This window comes from Garra rufa, chromosome 13, assembly GCF_049309525.1.
Source record: "Garra rufa chromosome 13, GarRuf1.0, whole genome shotgun sequence".
Classification (NCBI taxonomy): Eukaryota; Metazoa; Chordata; class Actinopteri; order Cypriniformes; family Cyprinidae; genus Garra; species Garra rufa.
This window is the reverse complement of record NC_133373.1, coordinates 43,213,777-43,238,185: the sequence shown is the minus strand read 5'-3', so window position 1 is coordinate 43,238,185 and position 24,409 is coordinate 43,213,777. Positions and strand designations below refer to the sequence as shown.

The 24,409-nt window shown below is 37.3% G+C and overlaps 6 protein-coding genes across 6 annotated transcripts in view; 2 read left to right on the top strand and 4 right to left on the bottom strand.

Moving 5' to 3' along the window:
- Positions 1-854: 854 nt before the first annotated feature.
- LOC141283774 (trace amine-associated receptor 13c-like) lies at positions 855-1,880 on the bottom strand. Its single transcript, XM_073817089.1, has one exon. The coding sequence runs from the start codon at positions 1,878-1,880 to the stop codon at positions 855-857; it is 1,026 nt and encodes a 341-aa protein (XP_073673190.1).
- Positions 1,881-6,233: 4,353 nt separating this feature from the next.
- On the bottom strand, positions 6,234-7,259 carry LOC141283789 (trace amine-associated receptor 13c-like). Its single transcript, XM_073817103.1, has one exon. The coding sequence runs from the start codon at positions 7,257-7,259 to the stop codon at positions 6,234-6,236; it is 1,026 nt and encodes a 341-aa protein (XP_073673204.1).
- A 2,195-nt stretch (positions 7,260-9,454) lies between these two features.
- On the bottom strand, positions 9,455-10,480 carry taar13a (trace amine associated receptor 13a). Its single transcript, XM_073816960.1, has one exon. It carries the CDS (start codon positions 10,478-10,480, stop codon positions 9,455-9,457), a length of 1,026 nt encoding a protein of 341 aa, XP_073673061.1.
- Positions 10,481-13,433: 2,953 nt separating this feature from the next.
- On the bottom strand, positions 13,434-14,459 carry taar13e (trace amine associated receptor 13e). Its single transcript, XM_073816992.1, has one exon. The coding sequence runs from the start codon at positions 14,457-14,459 to the stop codon at positions 13,434-13,436; it is 1,026 nt and encodes a 341-aa protein (XP_073673093.1).
- Positions 14,460-17,426: 2,967 nt separating this feature from the next.
- On the top strand, positions 17,427-18,777 carry taar10 (trace amine-associated receptor 10). The gene is made up of 2 exons (XM_073852836.1): positions 17,427-17,442; positions 17,717-18,777. The coding sequence occupies exons 1-2, from the start codon at positions 17,427-17,429 to the stop codon at positions 18,775-18,777; spliced, it is 1,077 nt and encodes a 358-aa protein (XP_073708937.1).
- Positions 18,778-23,449: 4,672 nt separating this feature from the next.
- Positions 23,450-24,409, top strand: part of LOC141348555 (trace amine-associated receptor 1-like) — a 2,500-nt gene continuing 1,540 nt past the window's right edge. The window contains exon 1 of the mRNA XM_073852835.1: positions 23,450-24,403. Within this exon, the coding sequence (XP_073708936.1) occupies positions 23,450-24,403 (954 nt within the window). The remainder of the gene's footprint in view (positions 24,404-24,409) is intronic.

Genomic DNA, 24,409 nt, shown 5'->3' with positions numbered 1-24,409 from the left:
CTAACCCACAGAGAATTGCTCTTGTGACTGTGGCAGTAATGTTTGTACTGGACTTTTTTGAAAAGTTATGTTCAACAATATAAAAACAAAACAGTAAAGTGTTGTAATTATAGATATTTCATGTTGAAACATTCTAAAAAGGTTTTTCTCTCAAAAAATCCCATTGTCACCAGTACACAATGAATCTTGGGATAATCTGGGCCATGAGGAATCCATCTGTTGTATTCTTTGTGGTCCCCATTTACATAACAGAATACAATGATTTAAATAAAATTAGGTTCACTGAGGAAAAAAGTATAGTATCACATCAGAATATTTTTTACAATTGTTTGATTTCATTCTCAAAAAAATCTTTGTAAATAAGATTCTGTGAATATGCATTTTCATCTTTCCCTTAGCAAACATTGTAGGCTGTTTAATTCACTTGTTCATATTACATTAATCTAACCCAAACTAAGATGGACATGTTTTGTTTGCTGATGTCCAAAAACTTGATTTATAACCCTAACTTGTTAACGTTTATCAAAAACATTTATGAAAGTTGTCCTAAGACAAGAACGGGTATTGTTTTGATGAAAGGTTTTGATCCACTTCAAATGTTGTTGACTGTAGGCCACTAGTTGGACTGACTGACACATCTTTGCCAGTTTTTAGATTTATGGGCATTTACTTTAATATATAGTGTTTTACATTTAATATATAGGGAAAATGTGTGGAACTATGTTCTAACATTTGTACACGGTTCATCATTTGTGAACTGTGTTCAGTGCATCATTTCAGTAAGAAAGTATGTGGTAAGTTTAAAAACAACAAATGTTGACCAATGTGCATCAGAACAAAATGACATGAAAAAGTCAAACAGTGAACACACTGATGTCAGAGGAGTTTGGTTCAAATATTTTCAATGTTATAATAAGAGAAAGAGTTTTTCTAAACCATGGGTAGAAAAGGCCATAGATGATAGGGTTTATGGTTGAGTTAATGTAGCCTAACCAGCCAAATGCATCAAAGAGAACATAAGGAGTGGAAAAGTTGATATAGGGATCCATCAAAGAGTTAATAAAAAACGGCAGCCAGCAAAGAATAAAAGCACCCACGACCACACCGAGAGTTTTTGCTGCTTTACGTTCAGATCGTCGAGAGGTTTTAAACACATTCTCTTTTTCATGATGGTTTGCCTCACCAATTGTTCTAATGTGCCTTTTTGCAATTACAAATATTCTTGCATACAGTCCAATCATGACAGAACAAGGCAAGAAAAAGGTTAGTAATGTGTCTAAAACTGACCACAATGCATTGAAAGACAAAGAACAACTTCCTAAACAGTATTCTGATTCAATATATTCATCCAGTCCATCCAAATTAGCTTTTGAGTACACTAAGCCATAAGAATATAACGCAGCTGTGCTCCAACTTATCATCACCATGACCCATGCAATAGGTATGGTTATTCTTGTAGGATACTGTAGAGGATAACAAACAGCCTGATGTCGATCAATAGCGATGAAAATGAGATGAAAAATAGACACTGATGTGAGAAACAGGTCAAAAGTGGAGTGTAGCAAACAGAGGGCATCTCCAAAGTACCAGCAGCCATCCACAGAATAGATTATACTAAAAGGCATGAGCAGCAGTCCAAGCAGCAGGTCCGCTAGAGCCAGAGACATCACCAGGATGTTAGTGGGAGTCTGGAGCTGTTTAAAGTGCGCAATGGAGATGATGACCACCAAATTTCCTAGAATGGTCACAATCATCACAGTCACCAATAGGAGATACAACACAGTCTGTGTGAAAACATAATGTGTGCCTTTCAGACAAGAGTTGTTCACTGCAGGAAAACAGAACTGAGTGGGATCGTATTCTTGTGATGATAAATCCATCCTGCCTGTCTCAGTCTCAGTTTTATTTAGTCTAGTCAGGCCTTTAAATAGTCTTCATGCTCATTTCTGACCATCCCACATCATCACAGGGCAGCAAATAACAATCAAGCACTCATTAAAAATTAATAAAATACACAGTCTTAAGTTACATCATTTAAATATTCTGGTTTGTCCATTACGTGATAATTATTTATCTTATAAATGTATAATTTATATAAAATCATGTAAATGAACATATAAATGAAAGGTGTGCCATTCATGACAAAGATGATATATTCATTATTTAATAATAAAAAAGAAATTCTGGATGTGAACACCCATGATTGAGATAAATAAAAATTAGGGCTGGCTACTAGTTTGATTTGATTCAGTTCTCTAAATTCAAATCTCTATTTGATTCAATATTGATTTGGATATACAACAGGCACAGTACAGTTTTTTTCAAGGAAAAAAAATCTCTAATGCTGTAAACTATACAGTAAAGCCTTTTAATTTTTATTTATTCAAAGAATTAGGCTATTGAATATTTAAGGACAGTTAAAAATAATTAATATGTAATATAGAGCATATTATTAGCAAAACTAACCATCTAGAGTTAATTTCTTCTAGCTAACTATCAAGTTGATGAACATTGAATGACTTTCCTGAGGTAAATGTAATGTTATGTGATAAAAACTATTTTTCTGCAGTTAAAATACTAATTGAGTGATTACATGAGACGTATAAATTTGGAGCCTCCCTAGTCTTTTCCTTTGGCCCCACCCTGGGTGTCCACCGGGGTTCCTGCTCGGCCAGAACCTCACTGGTCCATCTCTCCGGCCCAACCTTGGCTGTCTGCTAGGGTTACTGTTCGGTCCATCCCTCTGGAATCTCCCTCGTCCATTCCTCCAGCCCCACCCTGGTTGTCCATTGGGGTTCCTGTTTGGCTAGAGCCTCACTGGTCTATCCCTCTGGCCCCGCCTTGGCCATCCGCCGGGGTTACCGTTTGGCCTAAGCCTCCACTGGTCTGTCTATCTGGGCCCGCCTTGGTCATCCGCCGGGGTTCCTGTTCAGCTGGAGCTTCCCTCTGGCTCCCTCCAGAGCCTCACTGGTCCGTCCCTCCGGCCCCACCCTGGTTGTCCACTGGGGTTCCTGTTCGTCCGGAGCCTCACTGGTCCATCCCTCTGACCCCGCCTTGGCTGTTTGGTGGGGTTCCTGTTCAGCTGGAGGCTCAGTGGCCCGTCCCTCTCGCCCCACCTTGGCCATCTGCCAGGGTTCCGGTTCAGCCGGAGCCTCCCTGGTCCATTCCTCTGGAGCCTCCCTAGTCCGTTCCTCCAGACCTGCCCTGGCAGTCCGTCAGGGTTCCTGTTTGGCTGAAGCCTCACTGGTCCATCCATCCGGCCCTGCCTTGGCTGTCTGCTAGGGTAACTGTTCGGCCAGAGCCTCCCTGGCCCATCCCTCCGGCCCCACCCTGGCTATCTGCCGGAGTTCCTCTTTGCCCCAAGTCTCACTGGTCCGTGCTGTCGGCCGGGGTTCCTGTTTAGCCGGACCCTCACTGGGCAGTCTCTCTGGCCCCACCTTTGCTGTCGGCCGGGGTTTCTGTTCGGCCGGAGCGTCACTGGTCCGTCGCTCTGGCCCCGCCTTTGCCGTTGGCCTGGGTTCATGTTCGACTGGAGCCTCACTGGTTCATCCTTCTTGCTCCGCCCTGGTCTTCTGATAGGAATCCACAACTGTCTGTTCTGTCAGGGTTCTTGTTTTCATGCGAGTGCGCAGCTTCGAGAGTCCTCGAGCTGTGTGCTCTCTTGTCTCCGTGTCTTGTTTCATGGTGGAACATGGTGTTCGTATTGGTTTGTGATTGTTTTGCTGGCCATGTGCTTGTGTTTTTGTTTTGTGTGATCACATGGCTTTTGTCTAGTTTCCGTGTGGCATGTGCTCTCATGTCTATTGTCTCCGAACTGATTGCACTGTATTTTATGTATAATCATTTTCTGTTTTTAACTCTTGTAATTCATTTTAAATAATTTTAAATGTATATAAATTTGTTGTTGTTTATTTTTGTGATAATTTTATAATAATTATTTTAATTCCTTTTATGTAAAGAACTTTGAATTACCATTGTGTATGAAATGCAGACCCAAAAACAGACATCATAATAAAAAAAGCCAACTATGCAAGTTTACCATAAATAAACAGGAGTTAATGCTCCTAATGCTTCCAATCAGATTTACACAGACTTCCACCAAGAAGTCAAAAAGGGCCAATGAGTCGATGAGGAGGTTGGTCAGTGTGTGAAACTGCTTGAAAACTATTATAGAGAGGATGACAAGTAGATTTCCACACACCAGACAGAATCCTAAACGGCACACTTTTTTTCTGTCAGACTGGAAGGACTCAAAGAGGCCTCTGGAATATGGGACTCTGATTGTCAGTGTTGTGTATCAGACCAGAGCTGAAACTGGTGCTACATTAATGTTTAGAATAATAGTAAAATAGTTAAAGGTCCCATATCGTCAAAATCAAAATTTCCTGGCTTTTTTCATGATAACTAAGGTCTAGGGGCTATCTAACTACCATATGAGTTTCAAAACAGTCAATCCACAGTAAACTGCACACAGCCTGCTTAAAGTAGCTGTTCATTTTCACAAGCAGCTGTGACTTCCGTAACGATGTGACGTCCGATCGACTCAAGTCACCGCCTTCAGTCACCAACCAACGTCCCACCCTCCTTTTGTCAAACCCCCAGACAACAACGCATCCATTCCATTGAGCAACAACAACAGGAAAACAAGTGGAGAAAACCCTGTTCAGTCGATAGATGTCAAGCTACGATCATTACACAGGCTTCAGAACAACGTTAATATAAGAGACCAGCGGCACGTCAACTTCAGCCTCTTTCACACAGCGATTCCGGTAAATACACGGATAATGTGTCCCACGATTTGTTCCGGAATTGTTTAATTTGGTTCATTCACAGTTGTTTTCCGGGATCTGTGCGTGCTTTACACACAAACCATAAAGACATGTGACGTTTGGATGTGAGATGTAATGCGACGTGTACGTTTCACTAAACTGAAACTAACCTGAACAAACTGTGCTTCAGCGCTGATAGTGAGGAGCTGGCTCTGCCTGATGATCGCTGCTTCATTCCACTTTGCACGTAACATTATTTTTCGTTGTGAAGAGTGGCTTGATAACGTGCATCATTACTACAACACTGCCTTTAGGTTCTGGCTTTGGTTCACACAGTTCCCGTAATTTTCCAGAATCAGCGCGCATTGTGAAAGGGGCTTTACTAAAGCAACAGTTATGTAGCCTACTGCATTCGGTGTTTGTAAAAGAAAAAACATTAATGATCATTCTAAAATATCCTGTTGAGTATCAGCTCTCTCTATTGCTCTGAGCTCGCTTACGCTTACAGCATACATGACCGTAGTTACCTGTGATTGGCCTGGTTGTGCGTCACTCAGAAAACAACAGGCCAATCAGAAGAGAGGCTCATGAATATTAATTAGATGGGCCAAAATCGACCTGTTTTTGACAGAGCTCCTAAAAAAGGAGCTGTAAAAATATATTGAGATGGATTTTGGCACTTATACCGCAAATATATATTCTTAAGGACATCAACAAATAAAATAAACCTCCAGAAATGTGTACGATATGGGACCTTTAAAGGTTTTTCTCTCAAAAAATCCTATTGTCACCAGTACACAATGAATCTTGGGATAATCTGGGCTATGAGGGATCCATATATTGCATCCTTTGTGGTCCCCATTTACTTAACAAAATACAATGATCTCAATAAAATTAGGTTAACTGAGGAAAAAAGTAAAGAATCACATCAGAATTTTTAGAATGGTTTGATTTATTAAAAAAAAAAAAACTTTGTAAATATGCTTCTCTGAATATGTTTTTTTCCCCTTAGCAAACATTGTAGGCTGTTTAATTCACTTGTACATATTACATTCACCTAACCCAAACTAAGATGGACATGTTTTGTTTACTGATGTCCAAAAACTTGATTTATAACCCTAACTTGTGATATACATTAGTCAACATTTAAAAAGGATCAAAAACATTTATAAAAGTTTTCCTAAGACAAGAACGGGTATTGTTTTGATGAAAGGTTTTGATCCACTTCAATGTTGATGACTGTAGGCCACTAGTTGGACTGACTGACACATATTTGCCTGTTTTTAGATTAATGGGCATTTTCTTTATAGTGTTATACATTTAATATATAGGGGAAAATGTGTGGAATTATGTTCTAACATTTGTACACGGTTCATCATTTGTGAACTGTGTTCAGTGCATAATTTCAGAATAAAAACAACAAATGCTGACCAATGTGCATCAGATTAAAATCACATGAAAAAGTCAAACAGTGAACACACTGATGTCAGAGGAGTTTGGTTCAAATATTTTCAATGTTATAATAAGAGAAAGAGTTTTTCTAAACCATGGGTAGAAAAGGCCATAGATGATAGGGTTTATGGTTGAGTTTACGAACCCTAACCAGCCCAATGCTTCAAAGATAACAAAAGGAGTGGAAAAGTTGATATAGGGATCTATCATAGAGTTAATAAAAAAAGGCAGCCAGCAAAGAATAAAAGTACCCACGACCACACCTAGAGTTTTTGCTGCTTTACGTTCAGATCGTCGAGAGGTTTTAAACATATTCTCAGTTTCATGCTGCTTTGCCTCACCAATTGTTCTAATGTGCTTTTTTGCAACTACAAATATTCTTGCATACAGTCCAATCATGACAGAACAAGGCAAGAAAAAGGTTAGTAATGTGTCTAAAACTGACCACAATGCATTGAAAGTCAAAGAACAACTTCCCATACAGTATATCGATTCAATATATTCATCCAGTCCTTCCACATTAGCTTTTGAGTACACTAAGCCATACGAATATAACGCAGCCGTGCTCCAACTTGTCATCACCATGACCCATGCAATAGGTATGGTTATTCTTGTAGGATACTGAAGAGGATAACAAACAGCCTGATGTCGATCAATAGCAATAAAAATGAGATGAAAAATAGACACTGAAGTGAGAAACAGGTCAAAAGTGGAGTGTAGCAAACAGAGGGCATCTCCATAATACCAGCAGCCCTCCACAGAATTGATTATACTAAAAGGCATGAGCAGCAGTCCAAGCAGTAGGTCCGCTAGAGCCAGAGACATCACCAGGATGTTAGTGGGAGTCTGGAGCTGTTTGAAGTGCGCAATGGAGATGATGACCACCAAATTTCCTAAAATGGTCACAGTCATCACAGACACCAATAGGAGATACAACACAGTCTGTGTGAAAACATAATGTGTGCTTTTCAGACAAGAGTTGTTCACTGCAGGAAAACAGAACTGAGTGGGATCGTACTCTTGTGATGATAAATCCATCCTCTCAGTCTTTTATTTAGTCTAGTCAGGCCTTTAAATATTCTTCATGCTCATCTCTGACCATCCCACATAAAAACAGGGCAACAAATAACAATCAAGCACTCATTAAAAATTAAGAAAATATGCAGTTTTAAATTACATCATTTAAATATTCTGATTTGTCCATCACTCAATAATTATTTATCTTATAAAAGTATAGTCTATCTTTTCATATAAATGAGAGCTATGGCATTTATCTCATGACAAAGATGAAACATTGATTATTTAATTAAAAAAAAATCTGGAAGTGAACACCTATAATCTGAATTACTGTCAGTTGAGAGGAATACAAATTTGGGCTGCTACTAACACTAAGTCAAAATTTGATTACAAGTCAGGGATAGCAGAGTTTTTTTTCCTTTCTCATTTCCTCAATTTGTTTAAAGAATTATATATATTAATTAATATATAATAACAGTTTAAAAAAATAATGAATATGTAATACAGAGCATTTTTTCCTGAGGTAAATATAACATAAACATAACGTTATGTGATATAGGCTACTGTTTACGCTTCATCTGTTATGCTTCATCTTTAAACATACCGTCTGGTGTTCATTCGTGTTTATTTTGTGCTTTTACTAGCCACAAAGAGGAAGACATGATCAGTTTGCATGAGCTCCATGGCTTAGCTTGATCTGAGGTGGCTACTGCGTTCTGTGACGCCACATTAAAGAGCGACAAAACATTTAACAACAATGCACAGATAATGTACTCACCCCCTTGTCATCCAAGATGTTCATGTCTTTCTTTCCTCAGTCGTAAAGAAATTATGTTTTTTTGAGGAAAACATTTCAGGATTTCTCTCTATATAATGGACATGGATGGCGCCCTGAAGTTTGAACTTCCGAAATGCAGTTTAAATGCACTTTAAATGCAGCTTCAAAAGGCTTTAAACTATCCCAGCTGAGGAGGAAGGGTCTTATCTAGCGATACGATCGGTTATTTTCTAAACAAATTGACAATTTATATAATTTTTAACCTCAAATGCTCGTCTTGTCTCATCTCTATGCAGTGCATGCGAAGTCTGATTCGGGTAAATACAGTTAGGGTATGTCGAAAAACTCCCATCTCGTTTTCTTCCCTAACTTCAAAATCGCCTTAGATCGCTGCAAAAGTACCGACATGGTGTTTACAAAGTGAACATACAAAGAAACTCAAATGTCCTTTACAAAAAAAGGTAAAAACAGCATTGCAGGACGATTTTGACATTGAAGACATTAACGAAATGGGAGTTTTTCGACATACCCTAACTGCTTTGACCCAGATTATATTGGCTACACATGCACTGCGCAGAGACGAGACAAGACAAGCATTTGAGGTTAAAAAGTATATAAATTGTCAATTTGTTTTTCGAAAATAACAGATCGTTTCACTAGATTAGACTCTTCCTCCTCAGCTGGGATCGTTTAGAGCCTTTTGAAGCTGCATTTAAAGTGCATTTAAACTGCATTTCGGAAGTTCAAACTTCGGGGCGCCATCCATATCCATTATAAAGAGAGAAATCCTGAAAGGTTTTCCTCAAAAAAAAAAAAAAAACATAATTTCTTTACGACTGAGGAAAGAAAGACATGGACATCTTGGATGACAAGGGGGTGAGTACATTATCTGTGCATTGTTGTTATGAAAGTGAACTAATCCTTTAAATAAGCCAGAAAGATAGATTAGCAGGATCAGGTGTGTTTAATTAGGCTGGAATCTAAACTCTGCAGGGTTGTGGCCCTCCAGGAACTGAGTTCGATCCTGGAGGGCCAGTGTCTCGCAGAGTTTAGCTCCAACCCTAATTAAACACACCTTGAACCAGCTAATCAAAGTCTTAGAAGGCATACTAAAAACTTACAGGCAGGTGTGTAGAAGCAAGTTGAAGCTAAACTCTGCAGGACACCCCTGATATAGCACAATTGACGTGACACAACAAATATATTTATGCTTGACACATTTAGTTATACTAAACTAAGATGGACTGCTTTTGTTTTTGAATTTCCAGAAAGTTGAGTTTTTTGTTTCATGTAGGCCTTTTTTTGGCAGGATACAAAGTGAGATAGAATATCTTTTAATTTTGCAAAAATAAAACACGTGCAAATTATACTATTCTTTGTTCATGCGATTTGCACATAATGTTATAAATTATTTCAGCTGTACAGTGAGGTGATGTAGTCAAACAGTGAAAACGTTAATATCAGATGAGTTTGGTTGAAATATTCTCCTTGTTATAATCAGAGAAAGGGTTTTCCTAAACCATGGGTAGAAAAAGCCATAAATGATGGGGTTTATGGTTGAGTTAATGTAGCCTAACCAGACAAACACTTCAAAGAGAGCAAGTGGGGTGGAAAAGTTAATGTAGGGATCCATTACAGAATTAATAAAAAATGGCAACCAGCAAAGAATAAAAGCACCAACAACCACACCTAGAGTTTTTGCTGCTTTGCGTTCAGATCGTCGAGAGCTTTTAAACACATTCTCATTTTCATGCTGGTTTGCCTCAGTAATTGTTCTTGCATGCTTTTTTGCAACTACAAAAATCCTAACATACAGTCCAACCATAACAGAGCAAGGAAAGAAAAAAGTTATTAATGTGTCTAAAACGGACCACAGTTTACTGAAAAGCAGACTGCAATGTCCTAAGCAGTGTATTGATTCAATATATTTTTCTAGTCCTTCCACATTAGCCTTTGTGTACAGCAGAGCATATGAATACGCTGCAATTATAGCCCAACTTATCATCACCATGGCCCATGCAACAGGTATAGTTATTCTTGTAGGATACTGAAGCGGATAACACACCGCCTGATGCCGATCAATAGCAATACAAACGAGATGCAAAATAGACACTGATGTGAGAAACAAGTCAAAAGTGGAGTGCAGCAAACAGAAGGCATCTCCATAGTACCAGCAACCCTCCACAGAACGGATCATACTGAAAGGCATGACCACCAGTCCAAGCAGCAGGTCCGCTAGAGCCAGAGACATCACCAGGATGTTAGTTGGAGTCTGGAGCTGTTTGAAGTGTGCGATGGAGATGATGACCACCGAATTTCCTAGAATGGTCACAGTCATCGCAGACACCAATAGGAGATACAACACATTCTGCGTGGACACATAATGTGTGCCTTTAAGACAAGAGTTGTTTACTGCAGGAAAACAAAACTGAGCGGGATTATATTCTAGTGATGATAAATCCATCCTTTCAGTCTCAGTCTTATTTAGTCTAGTCAAGCTTTTAAATAGTCTTCATGCTCATTTCTGACTATCCCACATCATCAAAGGGCAGCCAATAACAATCAAGCACTCAAAATACTTGAATACTGGTTTGTCCAGTATCCAATAGTTATTTGTCTTATAAAAGTTCAGTTTAAATAGATGTAAAATACCATATAAATAAAAGCCAATTATCTCTGAATTACTGTCTGTTGAAATTAATATAATTTAAGGCTGGCTACTGACACAAAGCCACAATCTGATTACAAGTTTGTGATTTATTCAATTTTGTGAATTTTTTTGAATCTTAATTCGATTCAGTATTGATTTGGATATACATCACAGTGTTTCCCCTACCATTATCTTAGGGGGGTGGCCCGCGCCCCCAACGACACCCCCTGCCCCCTTGAACGTCAAATTCATTTTATTTTCGATATAGTGCCAGATCACAATAGAAGTCATTTAAGGTTATCTTTCCTATAGAACAGGTCTATACATTGTTCTTTTATTAAACAAACTAAACTACCTTATGTTATTTATCTTATTTACACGAAGGCAAGTCATTTCTGTCACTACATGGTTGTGCGTTTACAATGTCTCCTCCGCGAAAACACGGATGTAGATGTAGATGTAGCCTTAGTTCCTGAAGGACCACTGTCCTGCAGAATTAATTAAACACACCTAAACCAGATAATCAAGAGCTGCATCCAAAACTGCACACTTCCCTACTACATAGCAAGGACAAACAGTATGTGATAAAAGAAGTATGTCCGAATTCATAGTATTTGCGAAATAGTAGACAAATAGTACCCAAACACGTTACTATCTAATGAAACCAAGGGAGAGAATTTATGAATGGCAGTGACATGACGCAACTGATGCTGGTAGTTCATGTGATAATGACAACATGGCGAATGCAGTCTAGATTACATTCATACTATATAAAACATACTCTTTTTGTAGTCGCAAAGAATTTACTTCAAGAAATTATGTGATTTCGGATGCAGCCAAGGCTGATTATTAGAAACTTCCAAGTGGGTGTTTTGGAGCAACACTCTGCAGGACAATAGCCCTCCAGGACTGGAGTTTGACACATGTGCAAAGGCACTAAGATGCGGAATAAGTTCGCATCTTGTACATTTCTTGTCATATTCAATGTGAAATGTCCACTGAGTGGCGCTAAAAGAGAGTTTGTTTTTTTCCCTCTGGAACAGATGAACGTACATATGGTTTGTTCTATGTGACGTTGGTTTTTGTTTGTGTCACCACAGTTCTGACTTGAAATGTCTGTTGAGTGGCGCTATAACTCGAATGCTCCGTGACATTTTAAAATAATGTATCATCTGTACTACACCTAAACCTACCCGATAGTACACTCTTAAAAATAAAGGTGCTTTAAAGGTTTCTTCACAGCGATGCCATAGAAGAACCATTTTTAGTTCCAAAAAGAACCATTCAGTCAAAGGTTCTTTAAAGAACCATCTCTTTCTTACCTTTTTATAATCTGAAGAACCTTCTTTCGCCACAAAGAATCTTTTGTGAAACAGAAATGTTCTTCAGATGTTAAAGGTTCTTTATGGAACCATTTAGACAAAAAAAGGTTATTCTATGACATTGTGAAGCACCTTTATTTTTAAGAGTGTATGAACAAAAGCGAATGTGAAGTAGGGCTGCACGATAAATCGAATGCAATTATGAGGCGCATTTAGTCAATGAAGCCGTTACTTTGATTAGTAGTAAATCTCCATCACGTGTGTTCAGCTGGATTGGCAATTAATACACAGAGCCGTAAACCACTGACAAGCTACGCCAAATCAAAGTACTAATCAAAGTACCGGCTTCATTGACTAAGCGCGCATCACAATCTCATGCGATTAATCGTGCAGCCCTAATGTGATGTAAAAATGCAAACGCAAGCATGCCATTTTAGCTCATTTTTTGATCTCTCACCTCTCATCACTCAGCCCTTTTATTGTGAGTCATGTTTTTCATGGGATTCGTACTTAAGTATTTTGCATCTTACAGTAAGTCCAATTCCGTGCTGGCTGAGCTACCGACCCTGCCTGGTCATAGCTGGTCAGCAGGCTGGTTTTAGTCACTTTCACAGCCTGGTCAGACTGGTCTTAGCTGGTCAGGCTGGGAGACCACCGGCTAAAACCAGCTACTTCTAGCTTAAACCAGCTAAGACCAGCCAACCAGCCGCTGTTACGTCCGGAAAGCGAAACATATGGAGCTGTAATCATAACTGTGCATGAAAATTATTACAAGTGCTCAATGTTTTACCACCTCTAGTGTTCAATTCTGTTGGAAACTGCAGTGATTTGTACTTATTGGTACGTATTTTGCATCTTGCGTAAAAGTTCCCACAGGTACATTTTCGTCATGAGATCAGGTTGGCAAGTTTGGCTGAAAATCCATCCTTTTTTACTAGAGGAATTTAATTTGTCTGTGATCTCTTTAGTGGTCTTCCCAAAAGACAACAAATCATATGAATCAAAATGCAGAACCACAGATCATATTAGATCACATCATTGTCTGGTTAACTGCACAGAAAAACAAAAAAGCAAACAAGCTTTATGTGTTACATACTGTGAATGTTATTAAAGAACTTAACCCTCTGCCTTATTTTTGCCCTGAACATTAAATATGTCTTTGGGACAATTTGCAAACCTTCACTTTAAACAGAAAACAATATACACAATATATTTAACTGTCCTCATGTGCAAACTTAAATGTAGACCTTCAGCCTTATAATAAATAATTTAAAAACCTCTGGAACCAAACATCCATGAAATGAACAAAAACATAAAGGGACCTGCAAGGCTTTTAAAAACCTTCTTTGGCTGGAAAGAAATACTTAATGTATAGAAACCTACTTAAGAAATCACTTTTGTACACTGAAAACTAAACACAAAACGCTGCACATATAAAAATGGAATCAGAGAGTGAAGACATTGATATCAGATGAGTTTGGTTCAAATATTCTCATTGTTATAATAAGAGAAAGGGTTTTTCTGAACCATGGATAGAAAAGGCCATATATGATGGGGTTTATAGTTGAGTTAAGGTAGCCTAACCAGACGAACACTTCAAAGAGAGCAAGTGGGGTGGAAAAGTTAATGTAAGGGTCAATCAAAGAGTTAATAAAAAATGGCAACCAGCAAATAATAAAAGCACCAACAACCACACCAAGAGTTTTTGCCGCTTTGCGTTCAGATCGTCGAGAACCTTTAAACACGTTCTCATTTTCATGCTGGTTCGCCTCACAGATTTTTCTAGCGTGCTGTTTTGCAACTACAAAAATTCTTGCATACAATCCCACCATGACAGAACAAGGCAAGAGAAAAGCTATTAATGTGTCTATGGCTCCCCACAATGCATTAAAAAGCAAAGTACAGCTTCCCATACAGTACATTGATTCAATAATCTCCCCCAGTCCTTCCACATTAGCTTTTGAGTACACTAAGCCATAAGAATATAACGCAGCAATGCTCCAACTTATTATCACCATGGCCCATGTGACAGGTATGGTTATTCTTGTAGGATACTGAAGAGGATAACAAACAGCCTGATGTCGATCAATAGCGATGAAAATGAGATGAAAAATAGACACTGATGTGAGAAACAAGTCAAACGTGGAGTGCAGCAAACAGAAGGCATCTCCAAAGTACCAGCAGCCCTCCACAGAACGGATCATACTGAAAGGCATGACCACCAGTCCAAGCAGCAGGTCCGCTAGAGCCAGAGACATCACCAGGATGTTAGTTGGAGTCTGGAGCTGTTTGAAGTGTGCAATGGAGATGATGACCACCGAATTTCCCAGAACGGTCACAATCATTGCCGACACCAATAGGAAATACACAACAGTCTGAATGGACACATGATGTGTGCCTTTAAGACAAGAGTTGTTCACTGCAGGAAAACAGAACTGAGTGGGATCGTATTCCTGTGATGATAAATCCATCCTTCCTGTCTCAGTCTTAAAAAACAAAAACCTATAAAATTCGGGCCTAGATGGACAACCGGTATGTTAACAGTGAGTGAAAAGTCCCTTAAATATACTTTATGGTCTTCCTTGACCCTCCTACATGATGAGGCAGCAAATAACAGCCAAGCACAATCTCATAATGCATAGCGAAAAGGGGGATGGTGGATGAAAACAGTTCAATCAATGCTGAAAAGTATCAATAAACAAAAATGTTTTGGAACAGAGCAAAGGCCTGTTTTTAACGTTGTCATAAGGGATGGTTTACCCAAAAATCAAAATTATGTTATTAAATACTCACCCTTATGTCATTCCAAACCCGTAAGTCCTTTGTTCAGATTTAAAACACGAATTAAGATGTTTTGGGCGAAATCCGAGAGCTTTCTGACCCTGCATAGACAAAAAGGCAACTAAAAAGTTCCTTGGCCCAGAAAGGTAGTTACGTACATTGTATTCTCGTATAGCTTCATAACATTAAGGCTAAACCACTGATGTTGCATGGACTATTTTAGTGATGTCCTTACTACCTTTCTGGGACTTTAATGTGTTTGCTGTCTCAGATTCATCAGATTTGTCAGATTTCATCAAAATTATCTTAATTTGTGTTTGGAAGATGAACCAAGGTCTTATGGGTTTGGAACAACATGAGGAAGAGTAATTAATGACAGAATTTTAGTTTTTGAGTGAACTATTCCTGTAACTCCATATGCTTCGCCTAAACATTGCCTAGACAATTATGTCTCATTTTACCCACAAATCTCTATTGTTTAATATAAAAACACAGCATTTACACCATATACACACTTTAAAGGCTTTTATTATCTATTGAATTTTTACATTTATGTTTTCATGTAACTTGTTTTTAGGACTTTTCTAAACTTCCCTAAACATCCTTATTGTTGTGCATTATCTAATTAGCACAATCAGAATGATGCAACTCCAGATGCTCTGAGGTGAATGTTTTCACTCCTGAAGGGATCAGTGAGAGTCAAGTGTGATTCGTTTGGAGTTTAATGAGGACAGGTGTGAATGTGTCGATAAACAGCAGAACATATTGCAAACATGTTTACCCCTTAATAAGTCCCTCAGCTCACACTTTTAGATCAAGATGACAAAACTAACCACCAGGTATTTACACAACAGGATTTCTCTAGACACAGAAATGACATGGGTATGATGTCACTGTTTTATTAGAGGAATCAAAAAGACATATAAGATTTTAGAAGTTTTTAATGTAATATTTATATAATGTAAATTTAAACCACACACAAACTCTGATTAGAACACATTTACTGACAGCATGTATTCTTTTTGCTCTCATTTAGACAAATCAACAATCACCCAGTCCTATAAAGGCAAAGTCCTGTATTTCAACAATGATCTATGAATTAAATCTATAATCTATAATAAACTTTACCATTTCATATATCAAGTATCATTAACATGGGTTGGTGAGTGAGTTTTATCAACACCAGAAAAGCATGAAAAAAGGATCTCATCATGCCGTTGGGCCCTTTTGATCATGTTAACCTTTAAAACACAAACATTTCCACCATATCTAAAATGATATATTGTGTTTATGATGGTAATTACAATAATTAAAATGATATTTCAAGTACAAAATGTCTGATGTCTTTGTCCGGCAAAGGCCAATTTCATATTTAGCATTTCATATATCCTAAATGCACTAAAATTCTGTTCTGCACTGTAAAAAGTTCTAAACGATTACTTTTGTGTGTTCCCACACCTTTTTTCAGTGTCTATCAGTGAAATTTACATTTTTTAATTTGTTCTTCAAATATTACAAGATGTTTATGTCCTTCTTTCTTCAGTTGAAAAGAAATTAAGGTTTTACAGGATGTTTCTTCATAGAGTGGACTTCAATGGGGATCAGCAGGTTGAAGGTCAAAATTGCAGTTAAAATGCAGCTTCAAAGGGCTCTACATGATCCCTAGCAAAAACAGTCAGTCATTTTCTTAAAAAAAAAAACTTTTTCACCACAAAGCTTTGCGATGCACATGCACGTCTTTACGCATTGCATAATCATGTTGTAAAAATCACGCATGATTATTTCTTTGTCTGTGTACTTTAGTTTAAAAAGTTTGGGTAGGACGAAAAATCTCATTTTTTCCTTCAACTTCAAAATCGTCCAACATCGTTGTTTTGCCTTTTTTTGTGAAAGGCGTTTGACTTTCTTTGCACGTTCACTTTGTAAACACTGGGTCGGTACTTCTGCCTATGTCACGCATGCATGATTACATAATGCATGAGGTTGAGCTTAAAAGTATACAAATTATTATTATTATTTTTTTTTTTCAGAAAATGACCAGTAGTTTCACTAGATAAGACTCTTATTCCTCGGCTGGGATCATGTAGAGCCCTTTGAAGCTGCAATTTGGACTTCAAACTTCATTGGCCACCATTGAAGTCCAAATGTATTTTTTTTTTCAACTGAAGAACGAAATACATGAACATCTTGGATGACATGGGCGTGAGTAAATTATCAGGAAATTAAACTAATCCTTTCATTTTTTTCCCACAAAAAAAAGAAATACTAAATGCTAAAATAGTTTACATTTATATTTCTTTAAATTTTCATAGTTCTTAAAATGCAATTATTCACATTTTATGAAGCATATTTAAAAAAGCTAGGGTCTGGAACATCGGCAAAAGTGAACTAATCCAGAATTTTTTTTTTTTCACAAATTAAATACAAAAATTGTTTATTTTTATTATCTTTCTTTAAATTTTGATAGTTCAGAATGCAATTCTGCACATTTTATGAATGGTTTTCTTAAAAGCCTGGATCTAGGACAAAGTCAAAACTATAAAACATACACAAAATACGTTTACAAGAACCAAGTAATGAATGCATGATAAATTCATTACAAGCAGCTGAAATCTGCTAGTTTAAATAAATATCAAATATCCTGGAAAAGTACTAAAATGAAGAAAAATAAGTGTTTAACACACTGCATTCTTTGATTTATATAACCCAGGATCAAATATAGAGGGAAATCTCATGAGAAAAGCTTTCTGTTGTTGACTGAGGATATAAATAAGTGCTTTCCACTTGTTCGCTCTTGCGTGGACAGGTAAGGTTTGTCATGAATGTCTAATGGTATGATGTTTAAGCTTCAGGGCTGATAATGTTTTTTTGTGGTTATGGCTATGGAAATCTAACTAATAGCTGTGAAAAGTCACATTTTTATTGTGTGTTTGTTTGTTTCGAACAGACCATGTCCAGCTAGTGATGGACCTAAAAAATTCAACTCAGACTAGGATTGATCGTGGACCTGTTCTGTGTTTTGAGTCATCCAACAGCTCGTGTGAGAGATTCATCTACCCGTCAGAGATTCAGATTTTGCTTTATTTGTTCTTCAGTGCCATTGCGCTTACCACAGTATGTGGGAACCTGCTGGTCATCATCGCCATCATTCATTTCAAGCAGCTCCACACGCCGACAAACTATCTTATCTTGTCTCTGGCCGTGGCCGACCTGCTCATCGGAGGTTTTGTGATGCCTCCCAGCATGCTGCGCTCCATCGAGACGTGCTGGTATCTGGGAGACGCATTCTGTAAAATACACAGCAGTGTTGATATTATGTTATGCATCACATCTCTTTTGCACATATCCTTCATCTCAATTGATCGTTATTATGCCGTATGTCACCCGCTTCAGTACCGGAATAAAATCACACCTCCTGTTTCTTTCATTATGATTTCCCTAAGCTGGGGTCTGGCTGCCTTTGTTGGATTTGCTATGGTGTTTCTGCAACTCAACATTTTGGGTGCTGAGGAGTTTTATTTCGAAAATGTAGCTTGTGAAGGAGCTTGCATCATCTTTCAGACCACAGCAGCCAGCACCATTTCCTCATTTCTTGCTTTCGGCCTTCCCGCAATAATAGCTGCCAGCATTTATCTAAAAATTCTCCTTGTCGCACGAAGACATTTAAAATCTATACAGCATTCTTCACACGTGGCCAAGAAAAACGGTGTGTCTTTAAACAAAACCGAGGGGAAGGCCACAAAAACGCTGGCTATCATCATGGGGGTATTTTTTGTCAGCATCTCACCCTTTTTCTTCTGTAATTTAGTAGATCCATTTCTTGATCACACGATACCACCGGCCATATTTGATGTTTTTTTGTGGATTGGGTATTTGAATTCTCTGTGCAACCCTTTTGTGTATGCATTCTTTTATAGGTGGTTTAGAAAAGCTTTGAGAATCATTCTTTTGGCCAAAATATTTCAAGCTAATTCTTCACAATTTGACTTGATGGATAGACGTATCTAGGAATGACTCTTCTTGTAAATAATATAAATAAATGTAAATAAACTGATTGTCCTGCTAATATGTTTTATATGTCTATGTAACTATAATTTAATCTCTGCACAGTAAACTTGATGCCAAATTAACCAGATCACACATGCAATATTTATACTGAGCCACTATGTAAGTGTGAAGATAAAATTTAGTCTATGTAATGCTTTATAATATGAGCATTCATTATTATTTTGAGACCCATTCATTACATGCATACTGTCCTGTTTCCAGCCAAAATATCTAAAAATTCATAAATCAAGAAGGATTTTATAGACAAGTAAAGATTATTGTCTTGTTTTCAGAAAAAAAACAAGTCAAAATTAAATGTTTTTGGTTGAAACAAGCTAAATAATCTGCCTATGGGATAAGAAAAATAATCTTGATTTCTATTTGAAGTAAGATTTTTTCTAACCCCATTGGCAGATTATTTTGCTTGTTTTAAGCAAAAACGCACTTATTTTTGACTTGTTTATAATTTTTACTCCTTTAGAAAATCTGTCTTGATTTAAGAATTCTTAGATATTTTCCGAAAAAATCTAAGTAAGAAAACCATTTTTTGCAGTGCAATGTAAATATTAAAATACATGTACAGTATATTCACAATATTACACAAACATTTGTTTTAAGTCTGTCAAGATTGGAGTTTCTTCCTAAACAGGCTGCTTCTCCTTTCAGTATCAAAGACAATGCTACTTCCCAAGATGCCTTAGAGGGAACCTAAAACTGAAAATATAATGCAGCTCTCTCAGAGAAGCATTCAGCTCTTTTCATTTGTCTTTTATGTTAAACATATTTAAATGCTTTTCATTTTTTAATGCAATACATTAAACAAGCATATGAATACAATAGACCTCCAAAGCACTATTAGGTCTATCAATTTTGTGTCTCTGATGAAGACACTTAAAGGGATAGTTCACTTAAAATACACACGCACAGGCATGTAGGGTGATTATATGGACGGTTTGGTTTGGCATGGTCTGTGGCAGACTTTTCTTCCTGCCAGGGCAACAATTCAAGAAACAAGAAATAAAGGGAATATTGTTTTTTTGCTTTATTTTACTAACAAAAATGGTTTCAAACTAAGTCATGTTGTGGGTCTCTGCAGCAACACACATCTGTGTTTTTTTACTGAATAAATCTGTATTTTGAACAAATCAGTTAGTCAATGATTTACTGATCCATTCATAAAAATTAAATGACCAGTTGTTTTGAAAGAATAAATTAAATAAAAGACTCAGCGACTCACTCATTAATACAGTGGCTCGCCGCCATCTACTGGTGATTTTATTTTTTATATTTAAAAGCATCATTGCATTTTTTTTCTGTCATTGTTATATTTCTGTAATACAGTTTTTATATTTAAAATATTGATTACATATCATTACTTATGCAGTTTGTAAGAGCAGTGTAAATACATGTACAAGTGCTACAAAAAGTAATATAAAAAATAAGTGCATAGAACCCTGGTTAATTAGGCCTATTTGTTTGTTAAATAAATAAATAAATAAAGCCACTTTAAAACATAACATAATTTTTAAGCATAACTCAATACATTTAAAGAATAACCCAACTACCCATCCAATATGTTTAACCAAAGACCCAAGACATAAAATAAAATACCCAAGACATGTCACTTGTATAGTTTTGAACGGGGAAAAATTCACTGCAGCTGCCGTTAGAAGTCCTGGCAAATGATTCGCAAAAAGCGCTCCATAGTCCGGATAATGGTTCATGAACTTGCTCTCAAGTTTCTATCTAAATCAAATGATTTGTGATAAATGCTCCAAAGTCCTGATAATGGTTCACGAACCTGCTCCGAAGTTCCTATCTAAATCAAATGATTTGTGATAAGTGCTCCAAAGTCCGATAATGGTTCACAAGCTTGCTCTAAAGTTCCAATCTAAATCAAATGATTTGAGATAAGTACTCCGAAGTCCTAATAATGGGACTTCACGAACCTGCTCTGAAGTTTCTATCAATTGATTCACGATAAGTGCTCCGAAGTCCTGATAATGGTTCACGAACCTGCTCCAAAGTTCTAATCTAAATCAAATGATTTACGATACATGCTCTGAAGTTCTGAATCAAAAGATTTACAAACTTGCTCTGAAGTCCCGATCTGAATAATCATTCACAAAACTGCTTCAAAGCCCTGATCTCAATCAAGATTCACAAACCTGTTTAGTTCTAATTTCAATCAAATGATTCATGCTCCAAATTCCCGATCTGAATTAAATCCTATAATAACCGATAACTTATTTAGAGTTTCAAAGCTGTTTCACCCATCACTACGTGCTTTTTAAAATTATTACAAGTCATGGTAAAATTAAAAAATGGATGGCTGTATTTGAACCCATTTTTGTAGCTTGAAATCACAATTTTGAGTTTGAATCAGTTTGTCTGTTCCTCCAATGTTCATGCCTTCAAGCCAGAGTGAGTATTACTACTGTCTTAGCTGGCTAGTTTTATGAGAATAACTGAAATAAGTGACACGTACATCACAGAGACATCTTTTTAATGTCTGAATTTACATCTGCAAGACATATGTTTTTAGAGTGTTTGCTCATCTGCAATATGTCTGTTTCCTATCAGATGTCAAATAGACGTTTATTAGATGTCTTTGAGATTTTAACGATTTAGAATGTATGTAAAACTGACATCTTAAAGACGTCTGCCAGATGTTTGTACACAGTACTTTCCAGCTCAAGTGATCTTTATCAGACATCTTGCAGACGTACGTGTGCTATTTGGGGTATGATGTTTACAAATAAAATAACCATACCATTCCGAAGATAACGGCTTTCTGAGTCGAAGACATCCAACACAAATCTACGAACATATTCAGGTGAGCTATAACTAGTGAAAACACTCCATTAATATGACAAGCTGCACCTCAAAATGCATGTTACAGGAAAACAGTGCATTACAAGTTTGTAGTTTATTTAACTAAGTTATATTTTAACTAGTTTAACCTCTGCAATTAGTTAATGACAGTTCAATTGGAAATCAGTTGAAACCAATAATTTAAAATTTAAGTGAATGTTAAATTTAGCATTCTAATAATTATTTGAGAAACTATTGTATCTGATTGTATTAGTGGCCATCTAGTGATCAAAGTAACAAATAACTTCTATTTATTCTATTAAACTTCTATTTATCTCTTTATTTTAGAATCAGAATCAGAAAGAGCTTTATTGCCAAGTATGCTTGCGCATACAAGGAATTTGTTTCAGTGTTATTAGCTTCCAGTACACAGAGACGCACAGACATGTAATAATAATAATAATTTGTAAAAAATAAATTGACAAATAAATATGTATGTACAGATGCGCTATAGGTGATAGGATGGAATGCAGGGATGTGTTAGGGTGGAGGTGGTATCAGTAGATGTCAGATTATTCCACACATTTTTATTGTACAATGGGAGGAACATTTTAACTGTTCATGAAGTGGATTGCCTGGGGGGAAAACTGTTCATGCATCTGGTAGTCCTGATATTTGGGGCTCTGTAGCGCCAGCCGGATGGTAAGAGTTCAAAGAGGGGATGGCAAAATCATGAGTTTATATCCCACACTTCTGACATTTTCCCCCCTTAGAACTGACAAACTCGCTACTGTTGAGTTAAATTGAGTTATAAAGTCTTACTTACTTTTCGTGTAAGTGTGTAGCAATAACTTGCAAAAGAAAACTTAACTCAGCATTTGCACGCTGACTGAGAGGCGCTTTTGGTGAGCACGCTTTAGGTGTGTGTGTGTGTATGCAAAGAAACCAGCAGGCTTTCAAGTACTGGCAAGACTTTTAAACACATGTGAATACTGAATGTCACTTTCGTAATAATGCATCGAGTCAGTAAAATTTCTGTCAACTGTCCCTGGACTCTGCATTAATTCTCAAGTCCGAAAAGCTTGAGTCCAAGTCAAGTCCGAGTCAAAATGCATCCGAGTCCGTGACAAGTCCGAGTCCGCTAAAAAATTGTACTCAAGACCGGACTCGAGTCAGAGTACCCCAACTCTAGCTAATCAAGTACTGCATTACTTTCAAGCTGAACGCCAACATAAATTTCGGACAAATTTAGTGAGACACAATTTATTGGGATGTGCTTGCCAGTCTCATTGTATGCATACTTCTTTAAAATGCCATTTTATGATGTGTGTTCTTTGTCCTTATTTTCTTTTCTTTCATTTTTTAATTTTGTTTTAAGTGCTAAAAGATACCCTTTTTCATCATGGGAAAGGCCAACTAATAGGTGTCAGGATGGGGGGTGTGGCTACTGGGAGTTTTGCTTTACTATAAATCTAAGCTCTCTAATCCATAGTGTGCCTTTGCCACTTGAAAAAAGAGGTAAGGCCTGGGATGGTAAAGTTACTTAGCTACTGAACACTGCAAAAGTGTGGTTTTCATTATTTCTTTGAAAGTTTCTAATTTCTCTTAATTTTTTGCTATGTGTAACTTGTCTACAATTATATAATTGTTTTTTGTTATTTGTGAGATCAATAGCTATTGAAAAAACTCCTAGAACTTATACTGTCATTATGATTACAGCAGGACAAGAGTCCAATTTATTTCTAACTATACAATATGCATGTTTCAGCAGCTAATTTTTTTTTTTTTTTTTACAGAACGGTGAATCTGAATTAAGTAAATGGATGCCCATGTCAACATCAGCCAAACAGAAATCTGGGAAAAGCCTTTTCTCTGTTATGAGTTTAGTAACAGGTCTTGTCAGAGGTTTGTCTATCCGTTGGAAACTCGAATATTACTCTACATTCTGTTTAGTGTCTCTTCAATCATCACAATAATGGGAAATCTGCTTGTGATCATAACGGTCATTCATTTCAAGCAGCTTCACACACCGACTAACTACCTCATCCTGTCTCTGGCCGTGGCCGATCTGCTCGTAGGAGGAGTTGTGATGCCTCCCAGCATGCTGCGCTCCATCGAGACGTGCTGGTATCTGGGAGATCTGTTCTGTAAAATACACAGCAGTCTTGATGTCACATTGTGCACTGCCTCGATTTTAAATCTTTGTATCATTTCTTTGGAAAGATATTACGCCATATGTCACCCCTTTCAATATCACAGCAAAATGACAACACTGGCTACGCTAGTTATGATTATTATCTGCTGGACTGTTTCAGCGGCTCTGGGGTTTGGCATGATCTTCATGGAGCTAAATATTACTGGCATCGAGGATTTTTACTATGACAATATTGACTGTAAAGGAGGCTGCTTTGTGTTTCAGAGTAAAGCTGGAGCTACTGTATTCTCTCTGGTCTGTTTTTATATTCCAGCATTTGTCATGCTCTCTGTGTACCTGAAGATCTTACACGCAGCTCAACGGCAGGTTCAGGCTATTCAGAATGTGAATTCTGAAATGAAAAAAGAAGGAAAAGCCACTAAGACTTTAGCCATCATCATGGGGGTGTTTCTGACTTTCTGGATTCCCTTTTTTCTTTGCAATATTATCGATCCCTTCATTGGTTACTCTGTACCTCCACTGCTGTTTGACTTGTTCCTGTGGGTTGGATATTATAATTCCACCTGTAATCCTCTAGTGTACGCCTTCTTTTACAGCTGGTTTAGACATGCATTCAGAGTCATT